Source organism: Mus musculus, chromosome 4 (assembly GCF_000001635.26).
Source record: "Mus musculus strain C57BL/6J chromosome 4, GRCm38.p6 C57BL/6J".
Taxonomy (NCBI): Eukaryota; Metazoa; Chordata; class Mammalia; order Rodentia; family Muridae; genus Mus; species Mus musculus.
Window position 1 is genome coordinate 22,386,721 of NC_000070.6, and position 23,962 is coordinate 22,410,682.

The 23,962-nt window shown below is 40.8% G+C and overlaps 1 protein-coding gene and 1 non-coding gene across 9 annotated transcripts in view; both read left to right on the forward strand.

Moving 5' to 3' along the window:
- Fbxl4 (F-box and leucine-rich repeat protein 4) overlaps positions 1-23,962 on the forward strand; it is a 76,566-nt gene that overhangs the window by 29,195 nt on the left and 23,409 nt on the right. For 7 of the 8 annotated variants that reach the window (XR_390324.3, XR_881066.3, NR_104378.1 and 4 more), the window contains exons 5-6: positions 3,957-4,201; positions 16,812-17,025. Coding sequence is in view for 3 of the 8 variants with exons in the window: in XM_006537953.3 (XP_006538016.1) it covers positions 3,957-4,201; positions 16,812-17,025 (459 nt within the window). In the remaining 5 variants the exon portion in view is untranslated. The remainder of the gene's footprint in view (positions 1-3,956; positions 4,202-16,811; positions 17,026-23,962) is intronic. The other variant, NR_104380.1, reaches the window with a different exon arrangement.
- Positions 9,850-9,982, forward strand: Gm24607. The gene has a single exon (XR_003955512.1). It is a non-coding gene; the product is annotated as a small nucleolar RNA SNORA17 (small nucleolar RNA).

The following is a 23,962-nucleotide window of genomic DNA, read 5'->3' on the forward strand; positions in this document are numbered from 1 at the left end:
CCTTGAGTGCCAGAGTAATAACAACTGTATCTGTCGAACGTTTTACACATAAGATGCTGTGGCGCATCTGTAAAGTAGCTAAAGCTGTTAGGTATAGAAAAATATAAGGGTCCAAAGTATTCAGTCAATGGGCACAGACCTAGGGCTTTACACAGGCCTTTATTGGGCAGGGGACATCACAGATTGTGCAAGACCATCCATACCTTAAAGGGGAAGGGATGCTCCATGGGAAGGCTGAGTTGGGAGAGAGGGGCATGAGATGGTGATAGTGTCATTCCTTGGGGCTCCAATATCTGTGTGACAGCAGTTCACCTCTAGAAAGTGAGCCAGCTTTCACTTTTGCCCACTTCTAAAAACTATTAAGATAGGAATTTAGATTTAATATATTCAAATGACTTCAAATTTTAGCAAAACCTGATAAAAATGCCTAGCTTTTAGCACTAAAAGGAATGATGGAGGCTGAGAGGAGAGAAGAGAATATTCAGAGATGCAAACAACATCTGTGGCTTGCTAGGAACACCAGCGTTTCTGTATGCCAGCGACATTAGATCTGTCACGGAAAGAACAGGACATGTAACTGGATGGAGATGCCACATGCATAGCTGCATTCACACAGACAGTAGCTGCAGGATCACCTTTGCCTTGCTGAACTGTCATCTCTACTGTATCAAAGAGCATTGAATTTACCGTGAGCTTTGCAGGTTTTTCATCCAGCCAGTGGTCTTCATGATGCTGCCTTTTTTTCGATGCTTAGTAAAACTGGTTGAGACGGGGTCAAAGATAATTTAGAATTAGTAAATAATTTGCTAAAAACCTAGAGTAGATACATGATTATAGTATGCTTTATGGTTTTTGTATAACATTTTGAATGGGAGAGAAGAATATGGAATAATAGCTATTATTCCAGAAATTGCCCATATTAATCAGGTAGCTTTATATATGTGCTTTATTCTACAATGAAGAGCATATAAATGAAAGAATGTGTTTGTAAATTTGTTGTACTTATGGCCTGCCCCAACCATAGGAAACAGGAGGGTCCAATAGAGTAGGAAGGTCTCTATGATATGGATTATGAAATTTTAGCTTGTTTATATGGTGAAAGGAAAGAGCCTATAGATGATTTCAAATATGTACCAAAGGTTTAGTCAGTACAACACACTCTACACTTTGGTCTTCCCTCTTCTTTAGCTTCATGTAGTCTATGAATTGTATCTAGGGTGTTCCAGGGTTTTGGGCTAATATCCACTCATCAGTGAGTGCATATCATGTGTGTTCTTTTGTGACTGGGTTACCTCATTCAGGATATTTTCTAATTCCACCTATTTCCCTGACTTTGCACCTCTCAGAATGGTAAAATTTTAACACCAGTATTGGCAAGTATTTAAGTGGATGGAGACTTACATACTCTATGAGTATATAAATTGGTATGAACATTCAGAAGGGCAACTTTTAAATGTATGTCTCTTATCCTAAAGATATATTGCCAGTTTACCAAGATGAACACACATACATAACACATACAATGATATTGCAGTATTATTTGCAATAAGAAAGAAAGTAGCAGGAAATAAATCAGTAAACCTCTGTTGTTGTTATGGTGTCACATGTGTAAAATGGAATAGGGTGGCTCTGCTTATATAGATAAAGATGTACAGGATAGATCATTAAATAAGAAAAGCAAGATGCTGAGCAGTGAATATACTTTGGTTCTTTTAGTGCATACCCAAGAAAGGAAGTGCATCTAATCTGGAAGAGATCAGAAAACAAAGCAAAGCAAAACCAAACCAAAACAAAAAAATCCAACTGCTAATAGTGCTGATCTCTGGTGTGTGTGTGGTTACCTCATTTTCCATCTTTCTTCTGTAGAAAAGTAATTTTATAGGGGTTTCTGTCCCCAGGCTAGCCCGTATAACTCCTGAATAAAAGACACGGAGTTGCTGTTTTTATGAACTAGCTGTGCGGTACTGTGCTGGGCAGGTTCTGAGCTGTTCTAACCTACATCCCAGCCAAAGGCGCCACGTGTATCCTCAGGATGGGCCTCATGCTCATGGTTCGTCTTCATGGTCCATCCACCTCATGATCACCTCCTTCTTCCTCTACCTTTGTGCTCCTCATGGTCCCTACCTTAGATCCCACCACTGGATCTCAAGCTCTGCTTCCCCCTCCCCCTGCCCTGTCGCAGGCTTTAGCCTTTTATTATGCAATCAGAGATCTTTGAGGAGCATTCATTACAAAACATTGGTCAATACAGTGCCCATGTCCAGACTGCAATCTGATCCTGGGGCACACACTCAGCACCTGAACACACACGCACAAGACCAACCCCAACACTTTTGTGTTTGCTTTTATAAATTTTTACCTCTATATTTTTGTTTGTGTAATAATGCTCATGTCAACAGGGCTGTATGAACAGTGAAAATTCATTGTCATATTTGTTTATGATAGAGACTCTTCAGTGGTACTTCAGTGGAGAGAGATTGGGTTCTTATTGAATACATCATGGATTCTTAAAGCCAGTAAGCAGGTTTAGGATCAGGGGGTGGAAAATTGCTAAGAAGCATTGTAAAGAGAAGGGGGCATTTAAGCTGACCTGAAATAATGGGGTTTGTACTCAGAGACAAGTGATCTAACTGTACCTACATCATAGAGGGTGATGCGAAATCTTGCTAACTTACTGATATAGCATTTTTTAGTTTGTTTTGGTAAAAGCTGTGTTTTATAAAGCAACATAAGATAGGCCTTGGAGAAAGTCTAGAAAAAAGTTTCAGTCAGAGCTTTTATACTAATAATTTTCTATATCCATGTTTTTCTAATAAATACATACACAGGCATACAAACATCCTTAAGTCATTTTACAGCTTACTTCAAATGCTAAAAAGAAATAGCAAATGTACCTCAGCCTCACTAGATACGTGTTAATCAGCAACTGCTCATGTTTTATAAATAATTTTTAAACTGATCTTAAAGATTATATTGTTGTTCACTTAAATGTTAGAATATTCCACTCAAAACAGTGAAATCTGATCTAACATTAATACAGAAACTGAAGAAAATCATTTATATTAAAAGGTATAATTACAAAAACAGAAAATTCAGGTAAATACATTTATGTTAAAAAAAAACTTAACCCCTCTCATCTAAATAAGGTTTTTGTCATTAAACAGATATGAATTTTTAAATTCTGATTCCTGGTTCAGTTTGGGCACTTAAGATACTTCTTTGAAAACTAGTTTAGAAAGCTCCAACTGGAAAACAAATCTTGGATTAGCTCAAATGGATAATTGTAATTAAAGTTATCTTTTTGTTTCTAGTTTGTTAATAACATGCTATCCCACAGTTGCTGGGAGCTGCAGTCAGTGGGGTCTGTCTTTTCCCTGCTTTCCTGGACTTCTGTATCCGCTTGCTTCCTGCTTCATGGAGAGCCCCTGTGTTTGAAAACACAAAGCATACTGTGTCACTGTAATTTGAATCCTCATTCCTTTCAGGGAATCCAAGTGATGCTCCAGTAACCCCATCCTCACCACTAGACTCTCCACCCCTGCTTTGCCCCTCGCGTATAAGTGGCACTTGCCTGGAAGGCGTGTACTTGCATGTCTGCAGTGAAGCTGTGCTTAGCTTATCCTACTTACTCATGATGCCTCTAGAACTCAGAGTTCTGGCGTGTATAAAATCTCGTCTATGAAAATTTTTATTATTTCAACAATTACCAGTGCGTATATCTTTGTGCTATATAAAAATGAGAAATTGAGCAATTCTTAAATGAAATGCGATCTAATGTATGTGTTGGATAATGTGGTAAATGTTGATTTATCTACTTTGTAAAGATAATGTTTGAAGCAGTTTTACTGCCCTTTATTAGCCCACATTCTGTGTGTGTGTGTGTGTGTGTGTGTGTGTGTGTGTTTAAGCGATACTGTCCTTCACTGTTGATGATCTTGGCTTTCTGTTTTATATAGCTCATTCAACTGATTCTGAATCATCTTTCACTACCAGACCTGTGTAGATTAGCCCAGACTTGCAGGCTTCTCCACCAGCATTGCTGTGATCCTCTGCAATATATCCACCTCAACCTGCAGCCATACTGGGCCCGGCTGGACGACACGTCACTGGAGTTCCTACAGGCTCGCTGTGTGCTTGTCCAGTGGCTTAATCTGTCTTGGACTGGCAACAGAGGGTTCATCTCTGTATCAGGATTTAGCAGGTAGGTACAAAACCTTGTTGCAGCTTTTTAATCAAGAGTCTAGACTTGTATATAAGAATGTTCACAGTACAAATTTTAAACTGTATTTGTATATTTAATAAGAATAAAAAGACTGATATTTATAAAAATGAATTAGTGCTATCCATCCTCAGCTAAACTTCATAGTGATGTAAGGGCCAGCTGTATTCTTTACTTCTTATTTAAATCCCAAGTGACTTTCAACCGAACTGCTTTTTTTCTTTCTCATATTTTCAGCACAGATGATTAACACATTTAAAAAACTATTTCCAAATCAAAATCTACCTCTCTAATGTGATTTGTCAGAAATGGAAAACAATTTATTACAGAACATTTTTAATTAAATCTTAATTACATGTGCAATACATCACCCAAATTTAGAAGCTCATTTAAGCTAATTATGTTGAAAATGAAATTGCATTCTAAATAGAGGACGATGCTTGCAGACCTGCCCAGGTGTTTCTGCTCCTTTCTATTTAAGCATTTAGTTTCCTTACTATTAAATGTCACCTGTTAAACATTTGAAAGCTAGCAAAAGTGCATATTCATTTAGTAATGCCATAGTAATTTTTCTTAGGATACAAACAGGTGCTTTTCTCTTAACTTGGATGATTGTTCTTGTATGTGTTATATGACTCTATCATTTTTATAAAGTTAAACATGGAGTGGAAACTTTGGAGACAATATCTGTTATTTTAAATGAATAAATGCTCCTTTATCTTGCATGGATCTGTACAATCCCAGCTCTTTTTATTACTATTGTTTGCAAAAGATCTTGCTAAGTAACCCTGGTGGCCCTGAAATTGTTTTGTAGCCCAAGTAGAATTCTGTCTTGGGATTTTCTGCTTCAGATTCCTAAACAGCTGGGATTGCAGGGATGTGTTGCAAGGGCCAGCTACAGAACTTTCTATGGCAGGAGGGCAGCATAGGCAAGGAAAAGGTAGCATAGTAGGATTAGGCTTTGTGGGTTAAATTGTGTTGGGCAAGAGGAATACTGCTTCCTGTGACTCAGTCCATGTGAGAAAGAGGGAAGAGAGAAAGCGAGATAGGCTTTGCTTCTGAGGTCACCTCTGAGACCCTCCAGCACCTTTCCAATTACTTGGCAGCCTAGGTTTTTGTATTGGGATGCTTAAATTCTAGTGAGGCCTTAGTCCAATGCTAGTTCTCTCTACTTCAAAAACATTCCACCTGCAAATTGTTCTCACTACTAAGACCAGTAAGAACTGAAACTGCCCATGGCTGTTTTGAGCATGTATTGTTGACCATAAACTAAGGGAGACAGTATGAGACAGACAAGTGGTGTCAGTAAACGTTGCTTTATGTTATAAAGGTCTAGTTCTTGTGTCACTGATTTGCACTAGAGAAATTAATTTTCTGTTTTTAAAATTAGGAATTTAGGGTTTGGCAAGATGGCTTAGAGGATAAAGGCACTCGCTGCCTAAGCTGACAACTCTCGCAGATCCCTGGGATCCACAAGAGAGAAGTTGTCAACTTGTCCTCTGATCTTCACGGGTGCCAGGGTGTGTATGCACCCACATACGTGTAAATACGTGTAAGAAAAACAACATTAAGTGGGGCCTGTTTTCACCCTATGAATCAAGGCATGGTAGCAGAAGTTGTCAACCATGTAGAAGGTTATTTGTGATGTCTAAGTTAACCCTTTGTTCTATGGAGAAGAAAAACATGAAGATAAACACGTTGCTTACTTTCATAAAAAGTGACAGGTGGCAGCTTGTGAGACAATGGTGGTGAGGTCTGACTTTGGCACAGTGATGTCTGTGACCATAACAGCAGTGAGTGTACTGTAACGGTTCTATTAAACAAGTTCTTCAAAACTCTGTAGCTTGACTAGGAAAGAGAAGAGGCGGTTGTGAGGAGAAATCCCAGCAGTCCTGTTCAGTGGGACTGGCAGTGGGTAAGGTCTTGTGTGTCAGTCAGAGCTCCAGCTTTGTCCCTAGCAGCTCTGCTTCTGGCTTCTAGTTCACCTGGATTCCTTGCTCTGCCGCCATCTGCGATGACAGACTTATCCGTTGTCGTTACCCAGATTGTACTGTGGTGGTTTAGCCCGTCAAACCACACATTTTTTGCTAGCATCCCTTTCAGCCGCAGCCACTGTTCACATTTAGAAGTGTGTTTAAACACAAAGAGAAAGGGTTCTTAAGGGCATGCTGGAACTTTGTCTGCTGATTGCTTTGGGTTCTTTGACTTGACTGAAGTGACAGTCATTATGACTCGGAGGCAGCCTTCTCAAAATAAACAATAAATATGCATGACTTGATTATTAATGAATCATCTATGAAGAAGTGGTGGTCTATTTATACACATTAGTCTGAGGATTTCTTTATATACTATTTCAAAGCAGCAGAGCACATGACAGTAGCGGCCGCTGGTGAGCTGTGCGGGGGAGGCTGGGAAGAAGCTGTGCTGCTCCTGTGGCCTGAAACCTCATCTGGGGAAGTGAGAGCTCGGTGCGTTTTAAACAGCCTTCTAGGGACTTTGGTCATGAGAACAGAAAAGCTGCTTAAATTGAAATAAAGAAAGAATTTAATCAGTTATTAAAACCTACTTCTAGTGTCAAATTTATGAGTACTGCCCATGTGTACCACCACTTGTTAAAATCAATTCTCTCTAATTCTCCTTTGCTTACACATCCCTGTCTCTTAGGTCTTGTGCATTCACTCGCCTCCCTGCCTGTCTGTGTTTTAAATTGTATCATATTATGCTGTTTAAAAGCCTAGCTCCATTTTAGCAGTGCTGTCTTTCTTTCAGTGGGTGCTGCGTCTCTCTGATGCTCCTCCCTCTATGCAGGATTTTACCCCTCAGACTCATTTTGTCAGGAAGCATTTGGGGTGCTTTTTAGATTCGAGGACCTTGTCATTTATTGCCTTGTTTGATTTCTTGTTGCTAAGATAAAAGGCCCTTTTGAGGGAAGGGGCTTATTTTGTTTTACATTTTCAGAGGGGCACAGTCTGTCTGTGGCAGTAGATGGGGAAGGCATGGTAGCAGGGGCAGAGGCTGGCTGTATATCCACACCGAGGAAGTAGAGAGAGTACAAACTAGAGACAGAAAGCTCTATCCCCTTGCTCTGCAGCACAACGCCAGTGGTTCACGACCTCCAGTGAAGTTCCATGCTCTAAAGGTTATACAGCCTTCCACAACAGCACCGCCAGCGCATCTAATAGCAGCAGACCTAGCTCAGGCGTCTTTATCTGAATGTAGGCTCATAAAACTCTTAGAGAGACCTTGGAAGGAATGATGGGATGTCTCCTTCAGCTCCCAGCACCTCAGAATTTAGGGAACCCCATAGAAAAGGAGTGTAAGCACTGTCGGGAATGGACAGGGCCTTCAGGGTTCTTCACTGGTTCTCTGCGCATATTTTTCGCTTCTGTTTCTGTTTTTATGGCATTCCTGAGTTTGTGAATGAGTGTGTCTTTGATTCTTGTATCTTCTCTTGCACTCTTATCCTTTTATTGGATTTGCCTTGTCCTACCTTTCATATGATGGCTTTTGTTTTTGTTTTATCTTATTATATACTCTTTTGTTATGTTTTGTTGTTACCTCTTAGAAATTGGTTCTTTTCTAATGAGAGACAGAAAGAGAGTAGATGAGGTTGGGAGGGAAGCTGGGGAAAGACTTGGAGGAGTAGAGAGGGTAAAATGTCATCAGGATATATTATATGAGAAAATAATCTATTTTTAATAAAGGGAAAAAATTAAAATGAAGTTCTAAAAAGGAAGTAAGTAAACCCCTCAATATCAAGTAACAGTAGATAAGGATTCACGATGTAGAACAAGCAGGCTGGATAAGTTATTCTCCTTCCAAGTGACCCATCTCATGATTGAAATGAGTAACTAGTTGATCAATGAAAAATAGCCATGTAACTGCATGAAATAAAACTTCCATGAGGCGCATTAAGAAATGATTCATGTATGGTCAGTTGAGGCTGTTGCTACTGCCTTTATGAAATCAATATATTATGTAAAGTTGGGAAGAGAGAATGTGAACATATTGATTAGGTAGCCTGCTCAGAGTGAAAATATGCATATCTGAGCCTTGGAGGGAAGAAAATCAAAAGCAAAGTGGCAGTGTAAGGGGTCATGTCTTTGTTGTGCTTTCTGACTATCATCAGGTCACTCGAAGTCTTCCTGTTTGTTAGTGACGAGGTTTCGGGTGACTAGTTTGACACTCCTCTATAAATTCTTTGGAGGAAAAAGTTTTTTTATGATGGCAGCAAAGAAAGAAAAATGCCCAGTTATTTTAACTCATATATGAAAAGGAAATCTAGATAAAAGTGCTTTGCCCCTTAGCAAAGATCTCAAGGAAGTAAGACCAAAGCTTCTAGTTCTAAGACTTCATTTATTTCTGTGAAGTCACTTTTCTAATCTGTAAAACATTTTAAAATTATTAAATCAATAAATAGGATTTTTGATCCATTGAAAGCCAGCATTCATTTTTAGATTGCTAACTTATAAATGAATGACTCACCATAACAGCTTGTATACTCAAAATGAAGTAGCAGTGTTAATTTGTCCAGTTTGGGGGAAATAGTTTGATCCCATGCACAGAAACATACCTTTACTCACTAAAGCTTACTTTTAGAATGGGTCTGCATAGATAGGGCTCCGGCACTAAGAAGGGAAGTGAACACAGCTGCCATGCCTAGCCCAGAAGCTATCTCCAGATGACAGCTGCTGGCAAAGGAGAAGCTAGTTTTCTCACTGGAGTTTCCCTGGGTATAAAGACCACACCTAGGGACGGGCTCCACATCCAGCAGTAGATGACCAACACAAAAATGAACTCAAGACTATTGTTTTTAACCTTACAGGTCTTTTGTTTAGATATCATGGTTTCTAATTTTGTGCTTTTATGGGATTTGTGTGTGAATGAAAGTGTGTCTGTGGCTATATATGCATCTTAGGCTCTTTGTTTGACTTTTTTTTTTTCCTGTTTGTTTTTTTATGAGAAAGTAAAGGTCTGGATTTGGGTGGGTGGAGAGTGGAGGCTCTGGGAGGAGTTGAGGGAGGGGAAATAGATCAGAATATATTATATGAAAAAGTCTATCTTCAATAAAAAGGTGATTAAACACCACATGCATTTCTTACCGTTTTTGCTGCTATGGCAGAATACCCTGCTAAAAGCCACTTCCACAAGGAAGAGTTTGTTTTTGCCTCATAGTTCCAGGGGACAGTGTGTCATGGCAAGGAAGGCATGGCAACAGGGCATGAAGCAGGTGGTGACATTGTTGCTGCAGTCAGGTAGCCCAGGAGAGATTGCTGGTTTGCAGTGAACTTTCTCTTTTGTGTTCAGACCAGGACCCCAGCCCATAGAACAGTGGTATCATCAGTGAACGTTGAGTCTTTCTACCTCTACTGACCTAATCTAGATAATTCTCCACACAACTGCCAGAGGCTAATGTAATCTGTTAATCCTCACAGACATTCCCAGAAACTAAAATATTCTAGATAATCTCTCATGGACATACCTAGGTGATTCTAGATCTATAAAGTTAATAGATAATACAAACCATCATTCTATATGTAATGCTAAGGACTGTATGTGCCAAGGATCTGTTTCAGTTGCTGAAGAATATGAAGAAGCATACAGAATTCATTATAAAATGTTAGTAAATACCTGCTCCTAGAGGCATTTGTAGATATGGCTGCTATGTCACATGTGGGTCAGTGGATGACTGAGAGGGGAGAAGCCATGTCTATGCTCAGCGCTCTGACCTTTGAACATCTGAATAATTAGTAACCTAACATTCCCTGAAAAAAAGCAAGCCTGAGCCTACCATCAGTCTGGTGTCAGGAGGCCTGGACAGGAAGCTAGCCTGAGATGACCACCAGTCTGGCATCAGACACACCTGGACAGGCTCCAAGGATGGAGAGCAAGTTGGAGACTAGAAGATTTCTGCCTGGGTCCAAAGGCTCCCCCTGGGGGTGAGCTTAAGACACATGACCCTTGCAAGGGGCCACTCAGGCATGCCTTACCACTTCTCTCTGAAGTGGTGGTGTGGACAAGGAAGAAACTCCTTCCCTCTTACCCCCTCATCACCTTCTGTAGGTGCGAGTCCTGGCCCTGGGGTCATGAAAGAAGGAAAATTCACCCTGCATCTAGCCTGGAAAGCATAGTAGAGCTGACCCCAGATGCGGTGGTTGCAGGTGAGCCAGCACCAAGGATGTGAGCGTGCAAGAGCTGGCCCTGCCTCTTTTCTGTAGCACTGTAGTGTCAGGTAGGGAGAGAGCCCCTCCCTTCCCTTTTGCCTTCACCACTGGTCAAGGTGGGAGAGCTGATATGGAACAGGAGAGCAGACTTTGTCCCTCACCTGCTGGAGCACTTGAACGAGCAGACTCTGTCTCACTTGGGCAGCACGGTAGAGCTGGCTCTGGATGTGGGGGTTGCAGATATGCTGGCATTAAGGGCCTGAGTCCAGGAGATCCATCCCTGCTGGGTGGTAGAGTGGACAGGGAGAGACAGCCTTCTCCCCTCCTCATCCCTCTCTATGGCATGTAAGAGAACTGGTCCTGGGGTCATGGGATGGGAAAGTGGCCATGTCCCTTACCATCTGCAACACTCTGGAAAGTGGGCCCTGCACCTCTCCGGGGCACAGAGTAGGGCTAGCCCTGGTTGTGGGGGTTGCTGGTTAGATAGCCCCAAGGGTGTGAGAGTGTGAGAACGTGAGAGCCAGCACACTAACCAGCTCAGATAGCTCTCAGGCCTAGATCTGGGGTTTTGAATTAGCCTACCCCAACATCTACCCCACAGATGAACTGATGGTATGCATGAAGCGTCTGGCCCTACAGATCCAAAAGTACAGGATCCCCATGACACAGGGCAACAAGAGGATATCCAAGAGGAGTCCCAGTGAGCATCCAGTCTTGATAGGGTAGCAGAAGCCAGAGGCCTTGAACCAGACCAGTGAGTTGTTGCTGTGAACATGTGCAAGCAAAGAGGTGTAGACAGAGCATATACCGTAGGGCACACTGTGACATGCTACAGCTTCTACAATGAGATTCTTTTTTTCTCTGTTTGGGGGGAGATTGCAAGAGTGGAGGGTAGGTACAAAGGGAGGGGAAGGTGAGTGGAATTGGGATGCATGGTGTGAAATTCACAAAGAACCAATGCAAAATTTTAAAATGCTAATAAATAAATAAATTGTATTTAGAAAACCAGTGGGAAACAGATTATGTGAGAATTGCATGTGAGTTATTGGAAGTTTGTCACCACTCAGCAATGCCACCTTTGAAGTGGAACTAGAACCTAGCTGTCACCATGTTTAGTACTACCCTGGGAATTCAGTGGGCAGTCCACTGTTCCCTAAGAATTGGAGGGTGTCCTGGTGGTGCTCTGTTTTTTCCCTTGTTCCTCTCAGTTCAATTATAGAGAAACCAGTGCAGTCTTGGTGTGACATAGGTGTGATATCACTCCTCTGCTCAAAGCTCCTGGAAATAGGGAATCATTCTCTTCCAAAATGAAAGCCAGAGCCTTTTGTGACACAGGAAGTGTTACATGTTCTCTGACTTACTGATTGCCCCTCGTCCTGTGCCTCCTGCATCAGTTTCTGCCCCTGCCAGTTCCCTTGCCCGTCTCTTTAATTGGAATGTCCCTTCCTTTGATGCCTGCTTTAGTTACCTCCTCGAGGAAGGTTCGAACCTTCCCTACCCACTTGCTGAGACTTCTGACCATGCTTTGGTTGTCCTGCTTTGCTTCTATCTCACCCTCAACATTTCCCCACTCGCTGACATACTGTTCATTTTACTTGTTTCTAGTCCCATCTCACTAAAATGTAAGTCAGCTTTATGAAAGTGAGGACTGTGTTTTATCCCTGGTGACTCCCAGTGTCCCCTCATGCCATAGTGGAAATTCAATAAGTATTTACTGAATGAATCAATGTACTGGATGAATACTGAAGAATTCAAGTAATATAATTAGCAGAAGAAATAGAACTGTAGGAGATCCAGATCAGGGAGTCACGGGAGAAGCATCTGAGTCTTAAGAACTGTGCCTGTTGTGAAACACCACAGACAATGACACTAATAAGATAGGCTATTTGAATTTAGAGTTTAAAAGGAATGGGTGCCTTTAAGAAGAGCTGAAAACGATTACAGGAGACAAGCAAGTCATGCGGAAATGTGTGGGCTACTGGGACTTTTTCAGTATTTAAAGCAAATCAGGAACAACCAAATTTTTTTGTTTAAAGGGGAGAGGTACTGGCAAGATGGTTCAATCAGATAAAAGTTCTAGCTGCATTATCCTAATTACTTGATTTCCATCCCCAGAGCCAGCAAAAAGGCAGAAAGAAAACTGACTCCACAAAATCACTTTCTGAATACACACACATGCACATGAATTTTTCAAAGACTAAAACTTTGCTCACCAAAGTTTAACTTATATTTTTAATGTTTGAGGGGTGCTTCCATCTTTCTGAACTGTTTTCATATCGTCGGTGTTCAAAACCATGAGGCAATATGGTGGGTACTGTTCAAGTCTGCCTTTGATAGCAGAGAAAATGCTGAGGTGTGGGTATGGTGGTTTGAATAAAAATGGCACCCATAGACTCCTATATTTGAATGCTTGGTCATTAGGGAGTGCCACTACTTGACAGGATTAGGAAGTATGGCCTTGTTGGAGGAAGTGTGTGTGGTGGTTTGAATATGTTTGGCCCATGGAAAATGGACCTATTAGGAGGTGTGGCCTTGTTGGAATAGGATTGGCTTTGTTGGAGGAAGTGAGTCCTTGTGTAGGCAGGCTTTGATGTCTCCTAGTGCTCAAGCTCCTCCCAGTGGGGAAAAGAACCTCCTCCTGGATGCATTCAGATTAAGATACTGAACTCTCCAGCACCACATCTGCCTGCACAATTCCATGCTTCTCACCATGATGACAATGGACTGAACCTCTGAAACTGTAAGCCAGCCCCAATTAAATGTTTGTCTTTATAAGAGTTGACCTGGTCATGGTGTCTCTTCACTGCACTAAACCCAAAGGAAGACAGAAGTTGGTACCAGGGACCAGGTTATTGCTATGATAGGCCGGGCAATGCTTTTGTTTAGAGAAATGTGGATTTTGGAAAGCAATGGAATGCTTTAAATGCCATCCTAATTTGAATATGGAAGACATTGGTGCTGAGGTTGATATGAACTCTGGGAGCCTGGCTTAAGAGGTTTCAGAGGAAAAGAATTTTAGTAGATTGCTTAGAAATCATTTTTGTGATAATTTGGTGAAGACTACACACGCCTCTTTTTATCATTGTCCTAAGAGTCTATTTATATTAATTGCATTCAGAAAGGAAGGCTCAAAAAAGCCTAGTTTAGACTTTGTCCTGTGGTTCACTCTTACAAGGAACATTTTGACCAACTGTAGCAACTGTAGCTTAGAAAGGAAAAAATACAAAATGTACAGTTCAAAGAGGAAGTAGGATGGAGCTTAGTCCTGTGTTAAAGGATATTAAATGGAATGAAGAAAGTCATAATCTCTGGGCAAGATCCAACCCAGCTAAGCTTATTGTTTATGCATTTACAGTTAAAAAGGGGGATAGTTGGCTGGGTGTGGTGGCGCACGCCTTTAATCCCAGCACTCGGGAGGCAGAGGCAGGCGGATTTCTGAGTTTGAGGCCAGCCTGGTCTACAAAGTGAGTTCCAGGACAGCCAGGGCTACACAGAGAAACCCTGTCTCAAAAAAAAAAGCGGGCGGGGGGGAGGGTAGTTATATCATGTTAGGCTTTATTATGACCTGGTTATTATTTTCATTTGGACATAAGGAGATATGACTATGTGTCAAATTGACAAGGGATAGATTATGATGGCTATTGTCAGTTGTCAACTTGATTATACCTGGAATGAACTACAACCCAGATCTTGTGGAAATCTCGTGGAAAGGTAAAGAAAAGCTCATGTGTCCAGGTGAAGTAGTACATGCCTCTAATCCCAGCACTCAGAAGACAGACACATGTAAATCTCTGAATTCAAGGTCAGGCTGCAGAGCAAGTTCCAGGACAGACAAGCTTAGGCAGTGAAGGAGCTGGCAAACAGAAACCTTGTGACGATATCAAGGAGGGCAGCGGTTCCAGTCCCAGCAAGGAGCAGAACTTGGCAGCTTCAGGCATGTGGCTGTTGCTTTAGAGTCAAGAATAGAAGGTGTTACTGGGACAGTTGATGCTGGTTAGCTGGAGCTAAGAAATTAGCAGTGATTCAGAAGAGACCAGCAATACTCAGGTGAAATCTGAGAAGTATTTTCTGAGAACACAAAAAAGCTGGGTTCCAGAGACAGACCTTTTGCTGGCAGCTAATCTTGGTAATGTTTAAGAGTCACCTAAGTAGTACTGGTTGTGAAGGCATGAAAGGGTCATGGATAGGCTTGGCACTGTGAGAGGCCAGGGAAGGCCCTTGGTGAAGGTGTAGCCTCATTTGCAGGTTGAAGGGCTCATGCAAAGAAGTTGAGGCTTGGCACCATGAAGAGAGCCTCTGAGAGGCTATTGATGAAGCCTAGTTGCAATGGAAGACCAAAATGTACTTGAGATGCCAGTACGACAGCATTACCACGAGGAACAGCAGCAGCAATGGAGTGGAGTCAACGAGAGCCTAGGGTGCTACAGAGGGAGATGTGACTGGAGCCCTTTGGAGGATCCCAGAAGATCATGTAGAGATCCCAGATATTGGAACAAGAATCTGTGAGGTTGCCTTGGAGACCCCAAGATGTTAGAGATATTAGAGCCATGGACTATCTGCCAAGGAAAACTGCTAACAAGGAATGGAACCAGCCCAAGAGAAATAAGTGTGTTGCAGTCATCAAAGCTGAAAGGAGTCATCAGACATGGAGATTCAGAGTTTTGAGTTTGCTCTGATAATCTTGCTTTGGTCTAGTATTTCCTCACTATGACATTTTGGAACAGTAATGTATATGTGCCATGATATGTTAGAAGTATGTGATTTGGTTTTTGCTTTGAATTTTACAAGCGATTACAGTTAAGTGACTGCCTGAATCTCAGAAGAGACTTTGAACTTTGGACTTTTAACATTCTTGAGACTATTGGGATGTTTGAAGTTAAACTCAATGTATTTTTCATTAAGCTATGGCTAGGTATTATCCCCATAGACTCGTGTGTTGGAACAAGCCTCTGGGGACTAGGGAGTGGAAAGTGGTGGTTTGAATATGCTTTGCCCATGGGATATGGCCTTGTTGGAATAGAGGTGCTCTTGTTGGAAGGAGTGTGCTACTGTGTAGGCCGGCTTTGAGGTCTCTTAGACTTAAGCTCCACCCAGTGGAGAAGAGAGCTTCCTCCTGACTGTATTCAGATCAAGATGCAGAATTCTCAGTTCCTCTTTCAGTACCACATCTGCTTGTACAATGCCATGCTTCTTACCATGATGATAACAGACCGAACCTCTGAACCTATAAGCCATTCCCAATTAAATATTTGCATTTATAAGAGTTCACTTGGTCATGGTGTCTTTTCACAGCAATAAAACCCTAACCAACCTTGTAACTATGTTACTAGGAGGTGGGCTTTAAGGTTTCAGAAGTCAAATCTAATCCTCATGGTTTGTTCTCTTCCTGCTGCCTATTGATCTAGATGTAAAACTTTCACCTACCTCTTTCACCATCACGTCTGCCTGCATCCCACCATGCTTCCTGTCATGTTAATGGACTTGACTAAACAAATGGACTTGGCTTACAAATTCAGTCCAATTACTAAGTGACAACAGTACAGTTGTTATGTATGTATGCATATATATATATATATATATGTCGCATGTCATCTCCACTCCAGCGGACGACAGGGCCACCACTTGAGGCCTTCCTTGACGCCCGCTGAGACATGAACGACATGGACACCAAGTTGGGTTCACACAACAGCTTCTTGTTCTCTTTCTTGCAGCTTTTCTTACAACAGCTTCTCTAACTACAACTAGCTTCTACTTAGGGCAAGGGCTAAACAACAACTCCTATTCTCCAGCCGACTGACCTCATCTAGCTCCACCCTACCTCATCCAATCAGAATTCACACATGCTACAGGAACGAGCTCCGGTCGGTCACCATAGGCTGACAGGTCCGGATCATGAGGAACAGTCTAGCCTGGCAGGCAGCCCCCCCACCCCAATGCAGCCTCACTGCGCATGCTCGGGCAAGGCAGTAAACATCTTGGCCCATGCGGCCGCACCTGCTTCCTCTTTCAGGATTTCTTAATAAACCTGTCATTACTGTAGATAAAGTATATTACCCCATTCTGAATGGGCATTGTTAAGAGAGTGATATATACTGAGAGACTAGGGTTTTAGGGTGTAGATTTTCCAACTTGGATATGAGTTGCGGGTAAGCAGAACTATCTCCGCTGTCATCTTAATTTCAACTTAGTATTACCTGACTTTGTACCATGTTAATCCATGTGGATTCATTTTTCTTCTCAGCTTGATTTATTTGAGTTAGCCATGATCATTTCAGCATGCAGTAAGAACCCAGTGAATCGAGTTATGTATTTCCTTTAGTAGAAATCTGTTCTCTTAACTGTGTCTGTTAGGAGGTGATACAATTTCAAAGTTTTTACAAAGGTATCATTTGATTGTATAAAATTTCCATGGATTATTGTTTCCACAGGTTTCTAAAGGTGTGTGGGTCTGAGTTAGTACGCCTTGAGTTATCCTGCAGCCACTTTCTTAATGACACTTGCTTGGAGGTTATTTCTGAAATGTGCCCAAATCTACAAGACTTAAATCTCTCATCCTGCGATAAACTCCCACCTCAGGCTTTTGGCCATATTGCCAAGTTATGCAGCCTCAAGAGGCTTGTTCTCTATCGGACAAAAGTAGAGGTAAGAATAACTCATATGTGTTTTTCTTAATAAAATATCTGGCTGAATAGTTAATTGCTTTCAAATATTATTGTGATTTCTCATTTTAAAACAGAGGTTGTGACATCATGTGTACACTCCAAAATAATTAAAGCATCTTTAGTCACTTCAGAGTAATAAACTTTTAAATGATGTTCCTGATCCCTGGGAAAGAAATGTGTAGGGTGGGACAGTGAGCCAAGTGCTGGCAGAGAGAGACGTAGAGGAAGGAGTGGGAGCTGCTGACATGCAGGAGGATTTTCACTTGAAGTAGGAGGAAGCAACGTGCATGGTATTAGAAGTGGACATCGAGCTGGGCGTGATGGCGCACGCCTTTAATCCCAGCACTCGGGAGGCAGAGGCAGGCGGATTTCTGAGTTCGAGGCCAGCCTGGTCTACAAAGTGAGCTCCAGGACAGCCAGGGCTACACAGAGAAATCCTGTCTCGAAAAACCAAAAAAAAAAAAAAAAAAAAACAGAAGTGGACATCGAAGTAAAATAATTAGTGGTACCATAGTACCCAGGTTTCATGTTCACAAAGTGGGATCTGTCGTGTGTGCTTACTTTTCTCACATATATCTGTAGGACATATTTCAATGCTAATATGTGTTAGTACCCAACTTTTCATTAACTGTATACTGTGTGTTACACTACAGTCTACTCGCCATTCCCTAAACAATCATTATAGTGGGATTTCTTGGACCTGCCAGCAGAAGAATAATGACATAGAGGCTTATTAATATTTATATAGCTTAGGCCTAGCTTAGACTACCTCTTAGCTAGCTCATTGAACTTAATTAACCAATCTGTTCTAGTCCATGTCTGCCATGTGGCCCCTTACCTCTCTTTCACCCAAGGCCTGCAGTAGCCCTCCTACCAACCCAAGCTGCATAGCCTGGAAGGGGAGATCACACTTGCACACACGTACCACACTCTGCCTCCTGCTAGTGTCGGAGCCTATCTGAGAGACCGAGGTTGCTAGGAAGCCACTTCTAGCTCTGGGAAGCGCCTGTTCCTTGCCTTCCTTACAGAACTGTTCTCTAGGCCTAAGCTTAGATTTACTGCCCCACATTGGGGGCCAATATATCTGGCTTTCTACAAACGTGTCAGCTATATTAATAAAGACACAGAGTCTCCTGTATATTTAAAAAGTGTAGGCCTCTAGCTTGAGCTACAGCTTCTCTAACCTGCGAGCTGCCATAGCCTGGTCTACATCTCTGCTCATGTCTAGGCCCATCCACCTCTGCGCCTCCTTGCTGATCCCTGCCTTTGACTTTCCTCCCATTGTACCTTTCTCTCAGCCAAGAAGTACACCTTCCAATTCTGGTCCATCTATTTCCCAGCTCTTTAATACAGCCAACCAGAGAAGGCCTTAGGCAGATGAGAAATAACAGAGACACCTTAACAGTCACTCCAGCAGATCATGATTTTATTTTCTGTGTTCATTTTATAAAATGTCTGACTCATGACAGTCTTCTGTAGAGAGTTTCCACTTGCATAATCTTGTTACTGTGAGACAATGATACTTCAGGGTGCAAAGAAGGGATGCAAAGATCCAGTTTCTTCATTCTTTCTCTTCCAGACACGTAGGCCTGCTTTTGGTTAGTTCAACATTCTTACTTAATTCCAACTCGGAGCTCTGTCCATCTTCTTGTCTGCACTGTTTTCCCAGCATATTTCATTTCTTAATAATTAACAGTGGTATTGTTCATTTTAAATTTTAAAAGATGGCTCCTTGAATAGTGGTTAAAATGAAGTCTCTCCTGATTTGCACCTTTTACTTGCACACAGTTTTATTGTCTTTTAAACATTCCTACCAAGCTCTAGCATGATCACTATTTTCCTTTTTGTATTCTGTTTCTTCATATTAGGCTATACAACTTTATATATAGTGGTGAATAATGCCCTTCTTTTTCATTGCCCTGTTTCTAGGTTCTAGAATAGAATCTGGTCAGGATATGACATGAGTAAATATTTTCTAAGTGAATGAATTCAATAAAAGAACTGAGTTACATTTCTTAAAATGCTGTACCAATGACTTTCTCACTATGATGGACCTTTACGGATCTTAAATGTTTTTTGGTTCAGGGTGTTCAGCATCTTAGTATTTCAGTTTCTCCCTCTAAGATAAAAATACAGGTCTCATTGGGTCATTATGGTGACTAAATTATATGTATTGTATTTAGGCAGTTCCTAGAGCAGTATAAGCAAATGATAAAGGTTGTAATGACATTGTTACAACTGTTTTGTGGGATAATATTTTTACTGTGAAGGGAAAGAACTTCCTCACTATTGTATTCAAATACTTTTGGTGGATCTATATACTTATTCTACTTGACCGTTCATTTCTCATCGGGAGTTTCCTTTAGAAGTTATTACATTCCATTTTGCACTCTGATAAAACTTCTGATCTGCTCATGTAGGTCTTCTTTTATGTCTTGATACATGTTATAGTTTTCTTAACTTAGATCCTAAGTAATTCTGACCACGTTTATATGTTACACATTATGCTTTCAGGTGCTGTTTTTCTCTTTTGTTTAATATTTACTGTTTATTATTAATATATAGGGAAACGGGTTTTTAAACATATTTATGTCACATTTGTTCCCCTTAATGAATGCTTACAATTGTTCTAGTCATTTTGGGTCTGTGGAGTGTAGCATGGGTAGCGTCTATTTTATGGCTAATATCCACTTATAAGTGAGTACATTCCATGCATATTAGTTTGGGTCTGGGTTACCTCACTTAGGATGATATTCTCAATTTCAATTCATTTACCTACAAAATTTATGATATCTTTGTTTTGAGTAGCTAAAATGTACTTCATTATATAGATAGAATACTTTCTTTTTCCATTCTTTAGTTGAGGGACATCTAGGTTGCTTTCACTGATTTCATTTATTTACAAATAAGACTACTATGAAAATAGTTAAACAAGTGCTCTTGTAGTATAGTGGGGTGTCTTTGGGGTATATACCAGGAATGGTATAGCTGGGTCTTGAGGTAGCACTATTCCTAGTTTTCTGAGAAAGCATGAATGGATTTCCAACGTGATTGTATAAGTTTGTACTCCCACCAGCAATGAAGGACTGTTCTCCTTAGCTCCACATTCTCACCAGCGTCTGCTCTTGTTTGAGTTTGCGATCTTAGAGATTCTGACTTGGGTAAGATGCAATCTGAGCATCATTTGTTATGCATTTCCCCGATGACTAAGGACTTTGTTTGTTGTTGTTGTTGTTTTTTGGTTTTTGGTTTTTTTGTTTTTTGTTTTTTCTTTTTTGTCTCAACAGGCTTAGGCTGCTTTATTGGAACAGGGAGGAGCCCCAACTTCCCAGGGGAAAAGGTTGAGTGCATTTAAGGGGGCTGGGGAACTACACACACACACACACACACACACACACACACACACACACACACACAGAGCTACCTGGAAGTGACAGCTATATTTTTGTGGCTTGATTGGAAACAGGGTAGGTTCTTTTCTTTCTTTTTTTTTTTTTTTAAGATTTATTTGTTTCCTTTTTTTAAAATATTTTTATTAGGTATTTTCCTTATTTACATTTCCAATGCTATCCCAAAAGTCCCCCATACCCTCCCCCCACTCCCCTACCCACCCACTCCCACTTTTTGGCCCTGGCGTTCCCCTGTACTGGGGCATATAAAGTTTGCATGACCAATGGGCCTCTCTTTCCAGTGACGGCCAACTAGGCCATCTTCTGATACATATGCAGCTAGAGTCAAGAGCTCCGGGGTACTGGTTAGTTCATATTGTTGTTCCACCTATAGGGTTGCAGTTCCCTTTAGCTCCTTGGGTACTTTCTCTAGAACTTGAGCTTTCTGGGAGAGGTTGTTTCATTTTTAAAGGGTCATTATATTGCACGCTGCAATACTTAATTGTTTAAGTTAACATTCTCACTGCGATGTCCAGGCTGTCACTGAACTTCTAGACTTGAGGAGGCTTTTTGTCCCCATCTCCTGAGTAACTGGGATTACAGATATGCACCACTGTGCCACCTCAACCTTCACCCTGCAAACTAGAAAATAGGCAAAAATCAGTATTAGAGTACTGACTATGTTTCATGTCAAATTATGATAACAGAAAGTTATATTTTATGTTTCAATATAATCCATATTAATAGGTATAATATGTTTGTGTAATTTTGCAAAACTTAAGTCTGTCTGTATATCAAATATTTAGAGGGCTTTGGAGACATATTTTAGTTCTAAAGTTTGGTAAATTTTGTGATGTGTTCTGTTTGCTTTGCCAGACACTCTATTAATATTTAGCTCTCTGACCATTCCAGTCAGAGTAGGTGATGTTTCCATTTCCCAGATGTTGAAATTGAAGTTTTAGAAGATATGGCCCAAAACAATATTTTCATTCAGACTTGAACTCAGGTCTGCTAGCTAGGCTAATATAGATAATTTTGTAAAAATATGTAAGATCTTAGAAAAAATTACTCTAAAAGCTTGGCTGCTTCTGTTGAAAATACTGAAATCTTTTTACCACGTACTCTTGTTCTGATCTGTCCATGAGGGGTGTCCTACGGATAAGTCCTCTGCATTTCCTAGAGCAGTCTGGGTTACTGTTAACAGTTTGAGCATGTTTACCTTTTTTTTTTTTTTTTTTTTTGAAAAAAAAAATGTCTGGAGTGGGAAATGAGAATGGAATGACAGATATCTCAGTAAGGATGCCGTCCTGTTGCTTAGCAGCAGGCAAGAAAGCCAAGAGTGTTTTTTAAAAGTTGGACTTATAAATGGAACACCTGCATCCAGTTTTGATTGCCTCACTTCAAGAATGATAGAGCATAAATTGAAAGAATCTGAAGAAGTGAAAAAACTGATTATAGGTTTTGTGGGGAACTAGTATATGTCAGTAATCCACAAGTATAGTTCAGCAGCTGTTTACTGGCATAGTGGCTGTGTCAACAGTTTCAAGGACACCTTTGCCTACATCTTGATGAACTAGCATGCAAGAAAAGTAGTTGATCTTCACTTGTGTTGGAGAAGAGAGTGCCTATTTTCTTTTTCATGTGTCATTTTAGTCTGCAAAGTAAAACCTCATACCAGCCTACTGATAAAAGTGCTTTGATTTTTTTTTTCCACAAAAGACATGTGAATTGTCTTTCAGACACACTGTAGTTTGATTTGGTGCCATAATTTTTTTTCTGGCATACAGATATGGTGGTCCCCTAACTGCTTTTTTTTTTAACCTACTTTTAAAACATAATGTGTGCTGACAGACACAGTTCAGCTAACAAACGGCCACAGACTATAAAACCAGGTAAGGGAATGGCCTTTCTCTTAGCAGAGCAGTTGATATTAGTAGGAAGAAATAATTTTGTCTGCCTATGTCAAATAATGCAGGCTGCGTTAGCTGTCATCTAAAATGTTGTCTATTTCAGTAGGTTAGTTTAGCTGGTGAACATGAGGCAGAGGGATATTATGATTTGATGCCCATTTGGTGGCATTCTTTGGAGAAGGTTTAAGTGGTATAAACTTGCTGGAGGAAGTAAGTCACTAGGGCTGGGGTTTGAGAGCTTAAATCTTCGTTCCACTTCCAGTGCTCTCCATTGCTGTGCTAAACATCATAATCAAAAGTAACTTGCTTAGCATATATATCCCATTCACAGTAGGTCTCCGAGAGAAGTTGAGGCAGGACCTGAACCTGGAACCCGGCAGGAGGAACTGCCACAGAAGCCATGGAGGAAAGTTTTTTACTGGTTTGTTGTCATGGCTCACTCAGCCTGCTTTTTTATACTACACAGGACCACCTGCCTAGAGTTGGCACAACCCATAGTCATCTGGGCACTCTCACATCAATCATTAGTCAAGAAATACCTCACAAACTCATTCATAGGCTAATTTAGCTGAAGCATTTTCTCAATTTTGATTCCCTCTTCTCAGATGACTATGACTTTTGTCGAGTGAGGAAAAACTTAGGCAGTATATCTGACATGATAAACTATGAGTACTGTGATTAGGAATAAACCCCTTCTCCCTTAAGTTGCTTTTATTGAAGTAACAGAAAAAGAAATTAAGAAATTATTACCTATTCTGTCATTGGTGAGTCTTAAGGACAAACAAATGAAAAGACGTGTCTGGTGAGGATGGAAGGGCACTTAAAGTTATGTGAATTAGAGTTCTTAAGACATCAACCTAAAAGAGGCTAGTGCCTTTTTATTGAGAGCATATCGATGGTTTAAAACAATGGATTATGACATTCTCATACATGTATGAACATACATATATGTACTTTGTTAAAAAATGCTCCATTGCCTTCTTTTGTCCCTATCTCCCCTTTCTGCTGGTCCCCTTTCTCATAGTTCATATATGCTTTTACGTGTATTTTTAAAAATCTAGATTATAAATATGAGAGAACAGGTCTTTCTGAATCTGTCTAGTATATTTTATATGTTATTATTTTATTTATTTACATCCCAAATGTTGCCCCCTCCCAGTTCCCACTTGCAGAGTTCTCCCCCCCCCCCACCAGCCCTCTCCCCTTAGCCCCTCAGAGTTTGCTCCTCCCAGGCATCTCCCCTCCCTGGGGCATCAAGTCTCTACTAATTTATTACCATGCTTTCTGGTTCCATCTATTTACCTGCAAATTACTTAATGCCACTTTTTTTAAATGGGCAAATAATACTACATTGTACACATATGCCACATTTCCTTTTTCTATTCATAATAGTTCATAATTATCCTGAATAATTTAATAACATGGCTCTTGTGTCCATTGTGTGCCTTACCACTTATTAATTACCTTCATTTTAGCTCTTTATCTTAAGTGTTGGGGCTTGTTAGACTCCTCTCCAACATGGATCACCTGTCAATTGGTGGTGTCATTATGTAGGTCTTATTTAGGTGACCATATCATTGAGATTTCATGGGGGAAGCTTTTTCTACTATATATTGAA